The sequence below is a fragment of the Nymphaea colorata genome, chromosome 1 (assembly GCF_008831285.2).
Source record: "Nymphaea colorata isolate Beijing-Zhang1983 chromosome 1, ASM883128v2, whole genome shotgun sequence".
NCBI lineage: Eukaryota > Viridiplantae > Streptophyta > Magnoliopsida > Nymphaeales > Nymphaeaceae > Nymphaea > Nymphaea colorata.
The window spans coordinates 25,439,925-25,458,636 of NC_045138.2; the positions used below are offsets into that span (position 1 = coordinate 25,439,925).

General features: G+C 38.7%; 2 protein-coding genes across 12 annotated transcripts; both read left to right on the forward strand.

Annotated features, from left to right (window-relative positions):
- Positions 1–777: 777 nt before the first annotated feature.
- On the forward strand, positions 778–6,179 carry LOC116246302 (protein SLOW WALKER 1). Of its 11 annotated transcripts, none has more exons than XM_031618110.2 (5): positions 778–1,318; positions 1,435–1,577; positions 1,654–1,701; positions 2,729–2,950; positions 4,184–6,179. In XM_031618110.2, exon 5 carries the CDS (start codon positions 4,299–4,301, stop codon positions 5,877–5,879), a length of 1,581 nt encoding a protein of 526 aa, XP_031473970.1. In that variant the 5' UTR covers positions 778–1,318; positions 1,435–1,577; positions 1,654–1,701; positions 2,729–2,950; positions 4,184–4,298; the 3' UTR covers positions 5,880–6,179. The 11 variants fall into 11 exon arrangements, with proteins under 11 accessions (XP_031473970.1, XP_031473979.1, XP_031473973.1 ...); XM_031618119.2 differs by having other exon boundaries at positions 4,238–6,179; XM_031618113.2 differs by having other exon boundaries at positions 2,748–2,950.
- A 693-nt stretch (positions 6,180–6,872) lies between these two features.
- Positions 6,873–18,486, forward strand: LOC116246301 (DNA repair protein RAD16). The gene is made up of 16 exons (XM_031618109.2): positions 6,873–7,486; positions 7,600–7,698; positions 8,142–9,064; positions 9,873–9,995; positions 10,085–10,158; positions 11,019–11,091; positions 11,173–11,319; positions 11,820–11,905; positions 13,586–13,655; positions 15,042–15,152; positions 15,334–15,549; positions 16,880–16,984; positions 17,064–17,216; positions 17,658–17,746; positions 17,858–17,938; positions 18,015–18,486. Exons 1-16 carry the CDS (start codon positions 7,456–7,458, stop codon positions 18,085–18,087), a joined length of 2,454 nt encoding a protein of 817 aa, XP_031473969.1. The 5' UTR covers positions 6,873–7,455; the 3' UTR covers positions 18,088–18,486.
- The last annotated feature ends 226 nt before the right edge of the window (positions 18,487–18,712 follow it).

The window sequence follows — 18,712 nt, forward strand, 5'->3', positions numbered from 1 at the left end:
GATAAGCCTGTTATGCATCAAGATACAGAAACAGAGAATGCTAAAGATTGAGTCAATGAAAATAACCAAAATAGATTATCTTCTAAAACATCTTATTGTTTTTCAACCATGTTTTCAATCTGCCTGTGGTTTGTTTTTCTGCTTATGGCAAGTTATGTCGAGCCGAAGGTGTATATGGTTAAAGAATATGATATCAATTTCTTTCATTCAGACTGAATGTTCACTAATCTACACATTTTACCTATTAAATCTAAATCCTCTATGCGTTCCATCCATATATTACAAATCATCATATATTATATTTCTTTCTCGTGTTAGTAAACAGATGTTCTCTTTTTTTCATGGGTGTAGAGAAAGTGAGTTTTCTGAAGCCTACCATTAATTGTAGTTGTAACCTTGACTTTCCAACAATTTGTTAGAGTCAGTAGTGTCTTTGAATATAGACGTGACTCGAGATGATGGATCTTATGAAGCCTATCTCTTCTTGAATTCCACTTTACTGTCAAATACTTGTACAGGTTAGTGAACTGGTCTCTGAACTTTTCCACAAGCCTTCAGAGGATGGTTTTGAAATGTCGATTCTCGAAGCATGCGGTCGATCTTCCAAGAGCCATCCATCTTGGAGAAGTCCGAAGGAAAAGTCCGGCAAACAGGGTTAGGTGGATATCCTGGGCAACTGAGAAGAAGATGAAAGCTGAAGGTGGATATCTCGTTTTGAAGTAATCTTGAAACAACTTGCAGAGGGGCCAACAATTTGTCATGTTATGATGTTTTCATTTGGTCCAAATCCAAGATGTCACAGTGAAATTATGGATTCCCAATCGAAGCCAGTTGGTGAAGTCATAACTGAAGGTTTCAGCACATGTCTGGAAAAGAACATAGCCATGGGTTTATGTGCAATCAGGGACTCATAAGCCAAGGGCCAACTTGAAGTTGCTTCCCAGCTCAAAATCTTAAAACTTGGCTCGAGTTGAGTTCGAGTTTACACAGTAAAATTGAAACGATAAATGAGTCGAGTTGAGTTGCAATAATTCAGCTCGTTTAAACTCGACGCGGCTCGCTGCCTAAAACCGGTTGAATCGCATAAACCGGTTCACCAATTTAAAGAAACCGGTTCACCAATTTAAAGAAACCGGTTCAAAGTAAACACACTTCACTATTTGCCGAGGCAAGCGATCCCTTCTCTTTCCAATTCCTCGCTCTTTCTCTCGCTTCCGTCGACCACCCTTCCAGTTCCCCCACCGCCGCACCCCCCGCAAGCACAGCAGCACCACCGTCGGCCCACCTGTCTGTCTTCTCTTGCCTCTGCCGCTCGTATGTAAGTTTTCCACTCTCTCTCTCTCAGACCCTTACCTTAATCTCACCCATCGGCCATCGCATTTGGCCTCTCTTTGATTCTCTCTCACACAGTGACAGTTCCCTTTGCGGTTTCAGACGGAACCAACACCCTTAGCCGGTTTTAGACGGAACCAACATCCTCATTCTCCGCGGCTGCACGCAAAACCACCGTTCGTCTACGTGTTCGGTGTTCCCTGCTGCACCACTGCTTGCAAGGCTCCAACGGACCGCTGTAGTATGTATGCATTCCTCCTTATAACGCGCTCTCTCTCTCTCTAACTCTCATCTCACCCATCGCCTCTCTCTCTCTCACAGTGCCCTCTGCTGCTCCGCCGGTTTGGGATTTGGGAGTGCTTCCAAAAGGTATGGCTAAAGAGATACTCTACTTCTACTTATACTTCTATCTATTGTTGCATCTCAATATGAAATCATCATATCATGGTCCTTTTTTTTCGTTGATCTGAAGAATCCCAGACTGAATATTTCTGCTTCTGCTCATATATATGAATCTAAACATAAACTGTTTTGGTGGACTTAGAGCCTAGTTGTGAGTTGTTTGATGGATGCTGGTTTTATCACTACCTGAAACTTGTGCTATTATGTCCACTGCAAGCGTAATGGTTATATGTGGCTCTTCACAGATGCCGAACATCTAAAAGCTATGTGGTTTCCCTTGTCATTGAAGAGAACCAAGACAAAAGAGGATACATTCAGAACAACTTACCTCCAAATGATCTGTTTTTTTCCTTGCAATCATGTGAAGTAGGGATTGAACATGAATCCCCACCAAAAATGAGAAAATGTTAAGCATAAATTGAAGAATCCCAGAACCTTCCTCAGTATGCTTGTGGCAAACAGATGCTCTACTAAATTTGTAATATGCTACAACTTTCTAGCATCAATATTATATAAAATTAACATTGGCCAGGTGATAAAGAACCAAAAATCCTTTGCAATAGCAAACCCCATCCTTGAAATGGTGGAAGCGATTGTAGTCTCTTACAGTGACTACACGACCATGCACCTTTTATATCATCTTTATAGCCAAACGGCAATCATTACATATGCATAGGTTCTTTGTTATTTGTACTGGAGTTCTTTGGCCAGGATTAATGAGCTAAAATGTTACAGCTAATTTCTCACAAAATGCATTTTTTTTGCATTCTACATCCATGCAAGTAAAAGTTCATGTATATTTGCATTGCATCCAACAAGCTTTAGTTCCTTGATATTTTGCCCAATTGCTTATAGGTAACGAGAGCCTGTGGGTGTGAATTGTCATGCAATAAACACATGAATAAGTCCATCCACATCTATGTAGCTGCAACCTGGAATCTTTTTGACTCCTCTTTCTTTCATCGGTTTCCTAAGTTTCATCTCCTAACTGCAGCATATGGATTTGATAACAGCACATAAGACCCACTATGGTGAGGTTCCAATTCAGTCAGTTGCCTGGGTGCAGTCTGTCCTAACTCTAGATTCCGATGGATGCTGCACATACCAAGAAGGGCACTTCAGACTGCAGAGTTGGCTCAAACGCAATTTTCTGATTTAAGTCTTCTGCAGCATTCAGCAAACCTGCCCTGCCATGAAGATTAACCATGCAGCAATTGTAATGAACGTTAGCATTGATTCCATTTCTTTTCTTCATCGACTCTAAAACATTGTGTCCATCAAGGAAATCTGAGTGGCTGCAGGCATTCAGAACACCAATTGATGTTATGTTACGTCATTAGGTTTTGTTCCTTCAATTTTCATTTGATTGAAGATATCAACAACTTCCTGTCCAAGCCCATTAATGGCAAACCGCAAAAGCCTATGATCATTGCACTGCATGTGGTCAAGTTCTTTTCCTCCATCCGGTGGAAGTTTACAAATGCCTTTTTTATGGAACCAGTACCCAAGGGGACGCTACCCCTTCTTTTCACATAAATGTAATCTACTACTCAGCATTTCATGTTAGGATGATGGTCGATTGTTTTTTCCAGTCAGTTCCCTCTTGTTTCATCTTACCATGATGCTCGTTGAGATGTAGGCAGTTGCATATGTGAGTTTCTGTTACTTTTTACCATACCGGTGGTGATGCTTCAGGTCCCATGGCGAGCGTGATGAGATTTTAACAAATCTATTGATACCATTCTTTGAGTAGTCAAAGCTACTTTCCCTGTCCAATTAGGATGATTTCTTGTTTTTATTTCAGTATTCTATTTTTGAACAAATCTATTGATACCATTCTTTGATTGAGTAGTCAAAGCTACTTTCCCTATCCAATTAGGATGATTTCTTGTTTTTATTTCAGTATTCTATTTTTGAGTTTGTCACATCTTCAAGTGTATGGCTCTTTAGATATATGATAGTTGACAACAAAATCTATTATCCATTGCATAGTTTTCACTTGTTGGTTTATTTTTGAACCATATTAGCCCATATCTGTTAAGTAGGCAATTATAAATAGACTAGCCCCAACTAAAATGATTTAATAGTTAATTTCTGGTTACAATCTGATGTATAGCTTTGGTTGTTTGACACTTGTGGTCCACTTGCATATGTTATAAACAATATTAAATATGGATTTTATAAGTGCCATCGGCTTGTATATGTAGTATGCTTAGTACACTTTGATTCCCTAGGATTTGGGTGAATGTATGATTATATCTGGTATCTCTGAATATCCACTTTATATTTGTTCATTTTGTGGTTTAAGCTTCAGAAGTAATAACCACCGTGCAGGTTCATTGAATAGTTGTTTAAATATTGTGGTTGAAATCTTGAATAACGCTTTTTCACGTCGTTTTTTATTTAAATATTTGTTATTTGGTTCTTGTTTTTTATTTTTTATTTTCAGGAATATTATATACTTCAAATTTTTGGTCGTGAGGGCTTTAGTTGGCATTTGCAGGCTTGCCCTAAACCCTTCCTAATCCTCTGCTCTGCCTGCGAGAGAGAGAGAGAGAGCAGCCATGGAGGGCCCCGGAAAGTTCATCCCCACGAATCCAAGACTGCAGCCGCCGAAGAAGCAGCCGGACTCCTCCCCAGAGTCGAACTACTGGCGCTCCTTCAAGACCCGACAGCTAACCCTCCCACGCCTCTCATCCAGCGCCGTCTCCTTCGTCCACTTCTCCCCTGCCCCTCCCCACGACTTCGTTCTCACCTCCTCCGCCTCCCTCACTCTCTTCTCTTCATCCACCCTCCGCCCCATCTCATCCATCACTGACTTCCCTGACGTTGCCTTCTCCGGCGCCTTTCGCTTCGACGGCAAGCTCGTCGCTGCTGGTTGTCAGTCCGGCGTCGTCCAGGTTTTCGATGCCACGTCCCGCCTTGCCCTCCGCCGACTTGAGGGCCACGCCCGTCCCGTCCGATTTGTCCGGTACCCCTTACCTTCCTCCGGCGACAAGCTCCATCTCCTCTCTGCTGGCGATGACGCCCTTGTTAAGTGGTGGGACGTCTCCACCGGCACGGAAGTCCTCACCTTCACTGGCCATCGGGACTACGTTCGCTCTGGCTCGCCGAGCCCCACGTCCGCCCATCTCTGGGCGACGGGATCTTATGACCACACCGTTAGGGTTTGGGACATCCGACGGCCGGAATCATCGGTACTTTCCGTCAACCATGGTGCCCCGGTGGAGGCCGTGCTGTTCCTCCCGTCCGGGGGATGGATGGCCACTGCTGGAGCGAATTCTGTCAAGATCTGGGACGTTATCAGTGGCGGGAAAATGATCCATTCTATGGAGAACCACAACAAGACGGTGACGGCCCTCTCCCTCGGCAAGTTCTCCGGCCAGGACGGCGTGGAGTCGACCCGGATCTTCAGCGTCTCACTTGACGGATACTTGAAGGTGTTCGATTATTCGAATTTCAAGGTTACTCATACATCGCGCTTCCCTTTTCCCCTCCTGTCGGTCGATTCATCGCCTTCGTCTCTGGTCCGGGCCATCGGAACCGCGAATGGCGTCGCCTTCGTTAGCAAGAGGAAGAATATGACAGAAGCCGACGGGGATTCTGCGCCAAGTGGGGCCGAAGGATTGTTGGAAGAGAAGAAGAGGACTTCGAAGGCTCGAGGATTCAGGTATTTTGAGCGCGGGCAAAACGAGAAGCCGTCTGGAGGTGATTTTATGGTGCAAAGGCCAGAGAAGGTGAAGTTGGCGGAGCACGATCGATTGCTTAAGAAATTCCGACACAAAGAGGCACTAGTTTCGGTCCTTAGGACAAATGATCCGATGATGGTCGTCGCTGTGATGGAGGAACTAGTGGCAAGGAATAAGCTTATCAAGTGTTTGACGAATCTGAATTCAGAGGAGGAACTCGGATTGCTTCTGGGGTTTCTGCATCGATTCACCACTATGCCGAGATATGCCAGATTCTTGATGGCAGTGGCGAGGAAGATCCTCACACAGCGGGCTAACGACATCGGGAGCTCACCCGCATTGAGGAAGCATCTGGCAGGCCTCAAGGCCACCGTTGCTGAGGAAATTAAGATACAGAACTCGTTGATGGAGATACAAGGGATGATCTCCCCATTGCTGAGTATTGCTGGAAGATAGCTCTATGTACTCACCCTTGACTATGTCGCAATCATGGATTCCTTGGGGGGAACTCAGCTGCAGAATTCATTGACGGACACAACTACTCGGCCATTTTTCTCTTTTGACATTTCTCTCTTTTATTCACCTTTTGATAATCTATTTTATCTGTGTGTTCATTCTTTTACTTCTGACAATGAAGAGAAGTAGAGAACTGTTTGGAGGAGAGTTTCCTCTCCTTGAGCTCTGAGAACTGAATGGCTGTCTTGGCCTTTTACTGTACTGTAAGAAAAGGTTTCAAATTTTTGGCGAATTTTGTCATTAGTGATCTTGTGAAGTGGCTCATCCCTGTCATAAATCAAATTCGAGTCCAAATCCAATTAGAAGGCTAATATTTTAACTCGATCTTGTATCAGATGCTCCAAATCTGCTCTATTAGGTTACTAGTGCAATGTCAAACTTTTTCAGTATATAGGTTATAAGATACGGCAAAATGTTCTTAGAGAAAAATTTTTCCCCAACAAAATTACCAAACTGACGTTCTGGTGAAATGGAGGGATTTGTCTTTGATGTTAAAACAGCAAAACATAGAAAGCCACCACATAGATAATTATACAAGTGAAAATTTCAGTTTAAAAAAAGATACAACTCATAACTAGATGTACCTGCATAACCATTATAACCCTATTTCATAAAGAAAAGAGGGTGTATATTGGCCGAGTCATTATGTGGGCAACACCGGTTGGTGCCCTTCAATATTTGTTTATCTTTACGTGGCTGTTTTAAATACTTGTTTTTTGGTTCATGTGAATGCCCCTTAAAATATGAAAACTTTTGAAAGAAAGAATGTTCTTCTAGCAAATTTTTTTGTTCCGCTACTTAGTATCATATTACTATATGATACTAATATCATATTGCTATTTATTGTATGATGCCCTTTGGCTGAAATTCATGTCTTAATTTAGAGTGAAACAAGTTATATGAATATGATACGTTAAAAAACTCGAGAGTCAACATAAAAGGTAGATTCTTTTAATGTGCAAATCATACAAGAACTTCAACAAAATGAACCAGCACCTTTGTCTTCTGAAACCATACTTGGACAACCAAAAAGAAAAAAGTTACTTGATATTTCTTTTTTTTTTAAGTTTCAAAGATAAATATCAAACTTATATAAGAAATTTCCTGAAAATTGACTTGAGAAAATAAAGTGTAACAATGGAGTTTCGAAGCAAAATCACAATAAATGGTAAACATTTAGAAAAAAAAAAGTTACTTTGTTTATTCTTGATATTCTAATTTCTGTGCTGAAGTAGGCCGGCAGTCGCTAGGGGTCACAGACGGTTTTTTTCAGAGGTTTTTGAGATGGTCGGTAGTGCAGTGACAGAAGAGTAAATGTAGCCTTCACGTAGTAATTAGTTCCATAATGCAGGGCTTGTTATGCAAGAAGAACGAATAAGAAATGTCGAAGGAAGTTCCCGCCGTGTTTCTTCCTCGTTCTCGCTCTCTTTCTTGTTCTCCGGAATAGAAGGAAAGCAGGAGGCCACAACGCCCAGAAAATCCATTAATTGTTTATCGGCAGAGATTTTACACGGCAATGAAAGGACGCTGCAGAAAATCGGGCAAAGGTTGGTTGGTAATTGCATTGTTGTATTATTTTCCTCTTCTGGTTCATTTCCTTTTATTCCAATTGTCCTCCATTATACATTTCATTGGATGGATGCTGCTGCATCTTTCTCAGGCCGGAAACAGGCAAAGCCGTCAGAATCTGATGACGAGGATTATAACCCAGATACCGACCTTGCGAATACCTCTAGAAGTAGAGGCGACAGTGAAGAAGGTAGAGGATTATCAGTTTCTTATTTTTGTCTCTTGATTCTTTTTCTATCCTTCTTTTCTTGGGCATTGTCATTTTCTGTTGGGATTTTGTAATTGAGATAGTATGTGGATCGGAGTTGTTTTTGCTGCATATTCTTTGTCTGCCTTCGTCGCTTTGTTGGGGTTTGATTTCCGGGATGGTTTTGGAGTGTATTTCTTTTTCCCAAACGACTCCTCCTGTGGGTGAGATCTGTTTCTCATGTTTTATCGTCGATTTGGCACGTACTTCTTGTAAAAACTGATCTCCACTCCTTTGGAGTTTCTTGTTGAATTACGATGTCATAAAATTCATTTCTGATTTTGTTTTACTTATTCTTCTCGGGCATGTATAACTTTGTTAGTTGTTTTTTCCTGATGATGGTGACTACAATGAGGAGCTAACACGCCTAATGCTTGGTCTGCCAGACAATGACGAGGCTCAACCGTATAAAAGACAGAAGATTACGAATGAGAAGGGAGAGAAGAAGAAGAAGCGGGCTAAAAAGTCTCAGAAGGTTTTGTTGGGCTGGCAGGTAATCGAAAGGGAATTGGAGGAGTCTTTGGTTGGAATTCAGGATGTCTGTGAGTTGGATCCTTCTCTCCGGGATGATGGCATTCCTGAAATAATGGAAACACCCGTTCAGTTGGTTATGCCCCTGTTGAGGTTTCAGCAAGAATGGCTGGCTTGGGCTGTGAAGCAGGAACAATCGGAGTTGAGGGGTGGCATTCTTGCCGATGAGATGGGTATGGGGAAAACCGTACAAGCAATTTCACTAGTTCTTGCTTCTCGGAACAAATCATTGTCGTCAACCTCAGAGATGCCCACAACCAAATGCACTCTAGTGATTTGCCCTGTTGTTGCTGCCATCCAGTGGATAAATGAAATTGGTAGGTTTACTGTTCCAGGAAGCACCAAAGTGTTGCTCTATCACGGTCCCAACAGAACAAAAAATATCAATGGTTTCTTGAATTATGACTTTGTGGTGACCACATATGCGATTGTGGAATCTGAATACCGTAAAAATATGATGCCTGCTAAGGAGAAGTGCATATGGTGCGGAAAGATGTTCTATCATCATCGAATGGGTATCCACTTAAAGTACTTTTGTGGGCCTAATGCTCAGAAGACAAGAAAGCAAGCAAAGCAAGAAAAGAAGAGGAAACAGAACATAAGTCAGTCCAAAGCTAATAAAGCTAGCCAGCGCACGTTGAAGTTGGCACAAGGGAGAGCTTCTACATCTGAATCCAGTGAAGTTCACGTGGATGAAGGGCCATCAGATAGAGGCAATTCACACGGAGGAAAACCATCTTTGCATTCTATTAAATGGGAGCGCATTATCTTGGATGAGGCAGATTTTCTTTCTTCATCTCTATTAATTTTTTCTTTCTCTCACAATTTAATCAACAAACTGCAAAATGTTATTGTTTTTCTCTGATTGTTTAGAGTTCAGATACTGGTTCAACTTCCTCCAAGATGTTAGTGTCACTTATCCTTTTGATCTGGCTGTAGTTTGTGCTTTGTTAGTGTTTTTTTTAAGCCTTAGGCGATAGACTATAGTTTCCTTCATCTAGTTTCTTATTTTCATTAAAAGAAGATTTCAAAAGTTCTTTAGATGCGTAAGGTTTTCCTAGATAAATATATGTGTTTCTAGTTGTCATCCTTACACAGTGTAATCAGGAGGATATCCTTTCCTTGTAAACTTAACTTGGAAGTTGACTGGGTTTAAGAAACATTAGATATTCCACTTTGTTGAGGGTTCACATTACAGTGTTCCGATTGGATAAGTGCTTTCATAAATCCTCCAGTGCTTCTCTCTATATTGTTGCTTTAAGGTAGCATCTTTATTACTTTATATAGATGTTTGGAGTATCATAGCCTTTGACTAGTGATTTCTGCTCATGTATTAGGAATATCAGTCTTATTTTTCCTCCAGGAAATGTAGAGGAAGATTGAGAAATAAAATTTCAGCAATCCGTTGCGACTTTGTTGACAATTTCGGTTGCCTCATAATTCACGATATTATTATCTTTCTTTCCCAGGTCCATGCGGTTTATTTGTGAACTTAATCGAGTCGAGTTGACTGAAAAATTTGTATTTGTATCCATGTGTCTAAGTGTTAATGTGCATTATTCAACTAATAGTACTTTACTTTTTAGGCACATTATATCAAAGATAGGTGCTGCAGCACTGCAAAGGCTGTTTTTGCATTAGAATCTTCATACAGATGGGCTCTGAGTGGAACTCCTCTTCAAAATCGTGTTGGGGAGCTTTATTCTCTGGTAAGAGTTGATAACTCAAAAGCTTTCCTATCGTTATATTTTGCTAATACTTCAACATTTTAAATCTTTGATTTTTTTTTCTCTGGGAGGTACGATATCTTCAGGTATACCCGTATTCATATTACTTTTGTAAGGACTGTGACTGCAAAATACTTGATTACAGGTCAGGATTTTCATCAACTTACTTTCTGTGTTTTTTTCTTGGACAAAAGGGCATCAAAGGCTCTAAGGGACTGAAATAATCTTATATCATGAAATATTGTGATACATAAGCAATAGAAAATTAAAAAATTGATTGTGCCAAATGGCATAGTTCTTTCTCTCTTATTTTTTTGTATGATTCTATGGATCTATAGAGTTTTTTGTGTATAAGGGGCATTTTTGTTATTTTTCTTTTTGCTGTCTTGGTGTTGGCATGTGCTTCTGGGCATAGTTGGTGGTTTCTTTCTTTTGTACACAGTTCCTCAGTATATGGTGATAGTCATTCATATTTGTATGTGTGAAGGGTAATTTATCAATTTCTGCTCTTGTAACCTCAAGAGAAAGGGTTGACCTATATATCCATGTCAAAGTTTCATAACACATTTTTCAGTTAGCCCTAGAACCTAGTATGCTCCTCTATTTTACCAATTTGGGGTAGAGGATGAATTATTACGAACATACTGCATGTATATTTCTTCCTATTCTACAACATAAAAGATGTGTATATTTTCAGTGTCTCTTCTATGTTACTAGCATGGTTTACAAGCATTTAAATTGTTAAATTATTCTTGATTTTCTTTCTTAAACTTATTCTCAACTTAAGCCTGAAGTTACCCTGAGCTTCAGGAGTCATGAATATATTGTTCATAATGGCTAGAAAAGGATATATATATATATATATATATATATATATATATATATTCCTTCCATTAGCGTGAAATTGTCAAGTGTTGTTGGATTTGGTCTGACATGCGAGTATAGGTATATACACTTCTTTGTTCCTCTTATGGCTGCCTTGTTAATTGTTATTTGTGGTTTTAGATTTGAAACTGCCGGTGACAATTGCCCAACATGCAACCACACAGGTCGAAAACATTTTTGTTGGTGGAACAAAGTGAGTGGTGCTTTGTGTTTCTTGACCTTCAATTATGTGTACTTCTAAGTTTCTAACACATACAACTTTTTTCTCAACTAGTATGTGTCAAGACCTATACAACGCTGGGGATACAAGAAGGATGGTAAGAAAGCTATGGTCTTATTAAAGCACAAAGTTCTAAAAAACTTGGTGCTTAGACGAACCAAGAAAGGGAGGTCTGCTGATCTTGTTCTGCCACCAAGGACGGTGTGTTTGCTACATTAAATAGTTTGATTTGCTAAATATCAGTTGTAATATATGAATGTGAAATTGTTTGGAACCTTAAAGGCCAGGATAGGATATAACTGATCATTTTTCTTTTGTGTCTGACTTACCAATGATGAGTCATTCTGGCCCTGATAGAATGGGCCTATTGATTCTGGATGAGTTGGTACAGGATTAATCCTATTGAGAGGCTTGCAAATGGGTCATATCTGGTTTGAGGATTTTGCCTTTTCTATTGTACCATATCTGATTCTGGCTTAACATCTAATGCATTTAAACCATTTTCTAGCTGACCCAATTTCAACCCTAAATTTAGACCCTATAGGAGCCCACCTGTTTGAGGCTTTAGTATTATGATCTTTTAACATCTGTATGATACTGCTTATGGACAGAAGTGGGTTGTTGAGCTGTTAGTTGATGATGCATTATGCACATTCTGATATTTTCTAAGATTCCATGTGTTGGACTGTTTCTTTTACTAGGTTGTTTTGAGGCGGGATTATATGGATAACGTGGAGGAGGATTTCTATGAAGCTTTGTATACCCAAAGCCAGTCACAGTTCAGCAGGTGAGTTGCAAGTTATTTCATTGTTATAATGCTGCCTATAGCTATCAACATATTGAAAATTTTCTTGTCTTGAAGTATGAAGTGCAGATGACTCAAATGTATATACATATACATATATTATGTGTACGTGCATGGACAGACACAGATATATGGATGTTTATTTTAGAGTGTGTTGCATAAAGCAAAGCGAATTCAGGTATACCAAGGCTGGGTTTTGGTCTACCTTTTGGGATCGGCTTAGTATTGAGTTTGTATGAAGCTTTGGTGGAAGAAAGTGATACATTCTAATCTATGAATATGTGAATATGGCTGATCAAATTTTGGTCAAATCAAGATTAGGAGGGAATGTGATCACAAACTACCTGTCTGCTTGTGTCAATGTGGGTCAAATTTAAAGATAGTTTCTGGATACTGACAAGGTGAAGGGAAAGATATGGTTGTGTTAAGAAATAGGGTATATGTATGCATATATTACTTATGTTTATATATGAACAATACATTTATGGATATAGGTGAATATATGTGTTAATAATGTGTTATTGATAGGATATCTTAGTTAGGTTTTACGTTTTATTTTATTTTTATTTTTTTCTTTCTTCTTTTGTTCTAGCTGTTGGCTAGTCCCAACGACTCTTTTATGAGCCGTTGGAACTAGCCCAACAGCTAGTTAAGTCCATTCTTCCCTCTCTTCTCTTGTATAAATATGTAAACTATTCCTTGTACAAAGTGAGCTGTGATGTACAACAATTCTTTATTCATTTGAATAAAGATTATATTTTTTAATTGGCCTTAGTGCCTATTTCTGCTGTATGTTCATTTAGTGACTGTTGCAGTCACATTTTTAGGTTGGGCATAGCAGAGTGTGCATGGCCTAAAATAAAATGTGATGGCTTCTCAGGGGTTTTTTGGTTGGGGGTGGGGGGGGGGGGGGGTGGGCAGGTGGTTAATGATCAATCACCTGCCTTGGGTGTGATAATTGAAAAAGAAAGTAGGTGAGATATCCTCAAGGAGATATTAGCTGGGAAAATTGGAATTCACTAGATGTTGTGATCCTCTAATTTGTGAAAATCAGAAGTTGGATACACGTTCTTCAAGACCCTAAGATGACTAAATGGAAGTAGTTGGTCCAACTTGGCCAATAGATTGGCTATAAATTAATAAATAATATGTTTTTATGTGGAAATAAATACGGAAAAATATACAAGTATACAGAGAATCTACATGCATTTTATAGGTCAGAGGTTAGTCGGCTGGCTAATTGACTAGTCTGACTAACTTGTCACTAGTTTCAAACACAGGTCGATCAATGACCGACTCAACTGACTGGTCTGGATTCCAGGTTTTATCCTGCTAAGGTTATCCTTAATGATTACATTAAGAAAATTACTGTATCATTATGAGGACATTAATATTAAGCATTGCCCTACACATTTTTGAACTGAAAAGCCTAGCCAACAGACAAGAGGCTGATGGTCATCCAGTCTATTATTCCTTTTCATCCATTTTCCTTTTTGCATTCTATAATTTTTTATAATTATTCTTGATATCTGTGACCCAATTTCAGTTTTAGATTTTTAGAATCTTTTGATTTGTTTTCTGGTGCTTTGTGAATGCCTTGTATGAAGGACTTATGATTCATTTTAACTGTTGTTTTTTTTTTTTTTTTACTTTGGTTTGCAGATATGTTGCAAAAGGAACTGTTATGAACAATTATGCTCATATCTTTGACCTACTTGTACGATTGCGACAGGTAATGCATGAAAACAAGTGAGAGAATAAGCACAAGACCTATGTCACATAGGTACGGGTACGGGTGCGGGTACAAACCATTTTTAAAAAACTTGGGTGCGGAGGTACGGCCGTACACTCACATGCACATATACATATATATGTCAAAAAATTTCAAACAGAATAACATATTCGCACATATATATATATCAAAAAATTACAAACAGAATAACATATTCAAAAATTACAACAAGACTGATTGATTCTCATTCTCCTCAGTCGCATAATTAACATACAAAATACATCAACTTTTTTGTTTCTCATTCTCTTCAGTTGCATCATCAAGATTAGAAGGAACAACAGGTTCTGTAAGGTCCATATTAAGAGCATGCAAATCATGTTCTCCTTCAAGTTCCACGTCAATGTTCTCTGGATTAACATCCCAGTATTTGGATGATCCTGAATTGCAAGTTGCAACAAAATCAAAATATGATTTAAGTTAATATTAACTTTAAACAAGCAACATAATATACATATGTATACATATCAAAGATACAAAAAGAAAGAAATACCTGTAATCATCTGAAGTACGTGAAAGTAAGCGTAGGTTGGAGTGCACATAAACTAAATCTTCTGCTCGCTTACTAGTTAGCTTATTTCTATTGATGTTGTGAATTTGAGAATAAGTGCTCCAATTTCTTTCACAACATGAAGAGGTTGCAGGTTGAGATAATAACTTCAACGCAAGTTGTTGGAGATTTGGTGTTGATGCTCCAAAACATAACCACCAATAAACAGGATCTTCTTCATCTCTTGCCATTGCAGATTGTACTAAATCATTTCTTCCACCAGAGAAGCTCGCAAACTCATTATTTATTATCTTCAACCAATGAGAATCAGAATATAGACTTCCCAAACATGTCTCCATATTTTTTGATATTTCGGGATCTCGATTAGGAGGAACACAACCAGTACCTCCTGCCAACCATGTTTGTCCATAATATTTGGGATTTAAGGAGTGTGCCATACAATGCAAAGGGTTTTTGAGCATTTGAACGTTAGATGATGTTTAAATCGTTAAAAACTTAAAATAAAAAACTGGACAACTTTAGACTTGGTCAAAGTTGACCGAGTTAGAAAATGGACGAAATTGATCCCGGGTATGTTGACCGTACCTGGTGCCGCGTTGACCGCACCACTGCCGTACCCAGGCTCATACCGGTACCCGTACCGCATTGACCACACCACTACAAGGGTGACTGCTTCTAGGCAAGCCTTTCTGGCTGTCTCTGCATCATGAAGATTCTCCCTTTTCTTACATGCAATACATGATTATTGGCATATCAAGTAACTAATTAATCTTGTGCCCTGAATGTGACTGGGTATAAATGTTCTTTTGGCACTTCAGGCAGTTAATCATCCTTATCTGGTGGTCTGTTCATCAACAAGTGATCAATATGAAAAAGGTGATTCACAAGTTTTTTGTGGCTTATGCGGGCTTGCATCAGATGACGTTGTGGTGAGATCACTAGTGCATAGTTTCTTTGTAAATTTGTATTAATTATAAAAACTTTTTTGGAAGTGGAAATTTTGTTGAGCTTATTAGTTGCAGTTGTTTCACTTTTTCTTTTTGTTTGAGTTTGTATTGATTAGGCTCTTTATTCTTTAGCTAGTTATCTTCTCATTCTTCTTGTTTCCAGGTTACTTCTTGTCAGCATGTATTTTGCCGAGAATGCTTGCTGAACTTTTCCAAAGAGCAGGATCAGTGTATCTGTCCACATGCAAGTTGTACAAAGCTTCTCACTCTTGACTTTAACAAAGGCAGACAGGATGTTAGCAAGTCCTGCAAGCGTTTGAGCATATTGAGTCGTATTTGCCTTGATGAGTTTAAAACAAGTACAAAAATTGATGCATTGGTATGTAAAACACTTGAATTCATTTTAGCTATTTGGAGAAAACTCTGGATATTATTCCTCACAATATGGTCACTTGATTGGATTGTCTTGAAGTAGGGCAGTCAATTGATATAAACATCTACATCCTGAACAGTTTTGACTCTTGAGCATTGACTCAGTATACAAAGTGCTTCATGCTGATTTTCTAAATTAGTTTGGGTGGTATCTGGTAAAGTCACAATTGTAATCTCATTTACCCATTTAGGGCAGGTGGACCATACTGGTAATTGTATTGCTTAAAAGCTAAATATATGGGACATTAAAAGTCAAAACAGTTTAGGAGCTACTAATCTTTTCATATTTCTTTTTTTTTCTTTTTTGTTGTTAACAGTTTCATCTAAATAATTTGCTCAGAGGAAAGCAGATTTTGAGTCATGTAATTGAAACTGGTAGGCTTTTTTGTACATCAAGGATCAGTCATCAAGTTTGAACAAAGTCTTGAAGGCTCATAAGTCATAAACTCATGCCTTTTTTTTTAAAAAAAAAAAAATACTAGGTCGAGCACATCTCTATTCAGGTTCAGTTTTATATGGCCTTCACCTAATTATTTCCATGCACTGTCTGAATCCATTCTTGATAGCTTATACACCATATTCACCTACGCATCAATTTATAAATCTGAATTTGGAATTTATCTTTGTTTAAGCAATCAAAACACTTGGAGATTTGTATTTGCTTTATGCCTTCAGAACTATGTCACATGAGTGTGGGGTGCTGGTGTCGGTGTGGCGATGATGTATATAATATATATATATATGTGTGTGTGTGTGTGTGTGATATTGTGTATATGTGTATATACATTATTTGTTACATAGCTTTGAACTGTCTAATATCCTTATTTATCTATATTTACATATATACTTTTTGTATTAGAGATAGTTTAGTTATGTGCACATTAGAATGGTCAGTTTTGGCCCTTTTCTATCAGCCTAACCGGATGTGCTGTGTAGGAGAAGAACCAGCACCAGCGTTGACATAGGTGCAGCAGCTATTTATAGGCACCTATGTGACATAGCTTTGGAAAATAACTTCATTACCATTAATTACCTAGAATATCAATTTAAAAAAAATACTTAAACTATGACACAAGAGATGATATAATAAGAGATTCATAATCATTGCCATTTTTCTGGAAACGGTTTAGTCATCAATTGGTATAGTGCTAGATGTATGGGGGTTTTATGAATTCAATTAGTTTATCTGACCTGAATTTCTGGAACCTTTTCCCCTTTTAACAAGTTCCTTGTTGGATTGTATATCTTGTTTACATAAATATGGTGCTATACTGTAGAAAGAAGAAATCAGGTTCATGGTTGAGAAGGATAGTGCTGCAAAAGCGATTGTCTTCAGCCAGTTCACTTCGTTCTTGGAATTGATACAGTTTTCACTCCACAAGGTAAATGTTGGAATGTCCAAGAGAGGTTCTCTTTAAGGGTGAGCCAAGATTGAAATCAACTTTTGTTATAAATTTGCAGTCTGGTGTGAAATGTGTGCTTCTAGTTGGATCAATGTCCATCAACGCTAGAGATGATGCAATCAGGACGTTTACCGATGACCCAGAATGCAGGGTGTTTCTTATGAGCTTGAAAGCTGGGGGAGTAGCTCTAAATCTCACAGTGGCTTCTAATGTATGGTTATCTTTATAATGCTCAAATAATAAAAGACAATGTTGCTGCTGCTACCTGTTATTTACTCTTTTTGCTGTTCTTCATCCAGGCTGTTGTAATGGTGTAGCTGTTCACAAATATGTATGCTATTGCTAATCATAAAATGTCCTCTATTAGTCTATCTTATTGGCTTGTTTCTTAAGTGTTTGTCCCATCAGGAAACCTACAAAAAGTAATCTGCCTTTAAAACAGATTATTTGATGACCCCTTCATGCCCAAGCTTTCATGCATTCTTCCAGCATGTCCATCACTCACACTTTAGTTCACATGGCCTGATAAACACACTAATAACCTGTTGAGTGCTTAGTGCTCTCCGTGAGTGAGAATGTTGAACATCATGCTTGGTTGAGATAAATAGTTGTACGTTACCTTTGATAGTCTCTGCATTGACATTTGATATAGGTCTTCTTAATGGACCCTTGGTGGAACCCAGCTGTTGAGCAGCAGGCACAGGATCGAATACATCGAATTGGGCAATACAAGCCAATTAGGTGAGTTTAAACTTTAAAATTTTAAATGTATAACAGTATATGTGAAACTGTGGAGTTTTGTACTCGCATTCACAGAAACCTATGTAATTAGCATTTGGTTTTGAGTTTTAGAGTGGTAAGATTTGTAATTGCGAATACAATTGAGGAGAGGATTCTGAAGTTACAAGAGAAGAAGAAATTAGTGTTCGAAGGGTAAGTTGAAATTGCAGTTCCGGAATTTGGAACTACTAGTGCAACCTATGCTGATGATTGTGAATTTGATACACAGGACCGTTGGTGGTTCGTCAGAGGTACTGGCAAGACTAACAGTGGGGGACCTTTACTTCCTCTTCCAAGTCTGACTGAATATGTTATCACTAGATCAAGAGTTGGCTGATTATCATGCGTGCAGCACTGACTGACGTCATGTGGATGTGCATATACCTGTGGCAGGCACAGAAAGGGACCTACTGTCATTTAACTGACAAATGGTCGAATTCCATATCTAATTTTCTGGAAGTAGGTGACGGAACAATGATGTAACTAATGCCTTGAATTTTCACCGGATTCTGATAATTGCATTTTTTGTTTCAAGATGATAACTATGTAAACGGTGTTTGTAACTGCTGCTTACGTGTGTAGCGTTGGTTTCTTTCAAGCAACTTGAGATTATTGCTGCAACAAAATCTTGCATGTGAAGGATGAGAAAGCCACTCATCATGTTGTAACTTTCAAGTTAAGTAGCTACGAAGTTTTGTACACATGCTATGCATTTCATCAAATATGTATAATTTCATGGTGGGAATTTTCGAGCATGTGGCTTAATATCCTCTTGCAGTATTGATTTTACTCTACATTATTATCATCAAAAGATACTGTTATTCAGGAAATATTATGTCCCTTATTTGAATACACCTGATGAAGATTTCAAGTTCTACTTCTATTCGTGGTTTATGCTCTGATATTATTTCATAAACTTTATGGCTC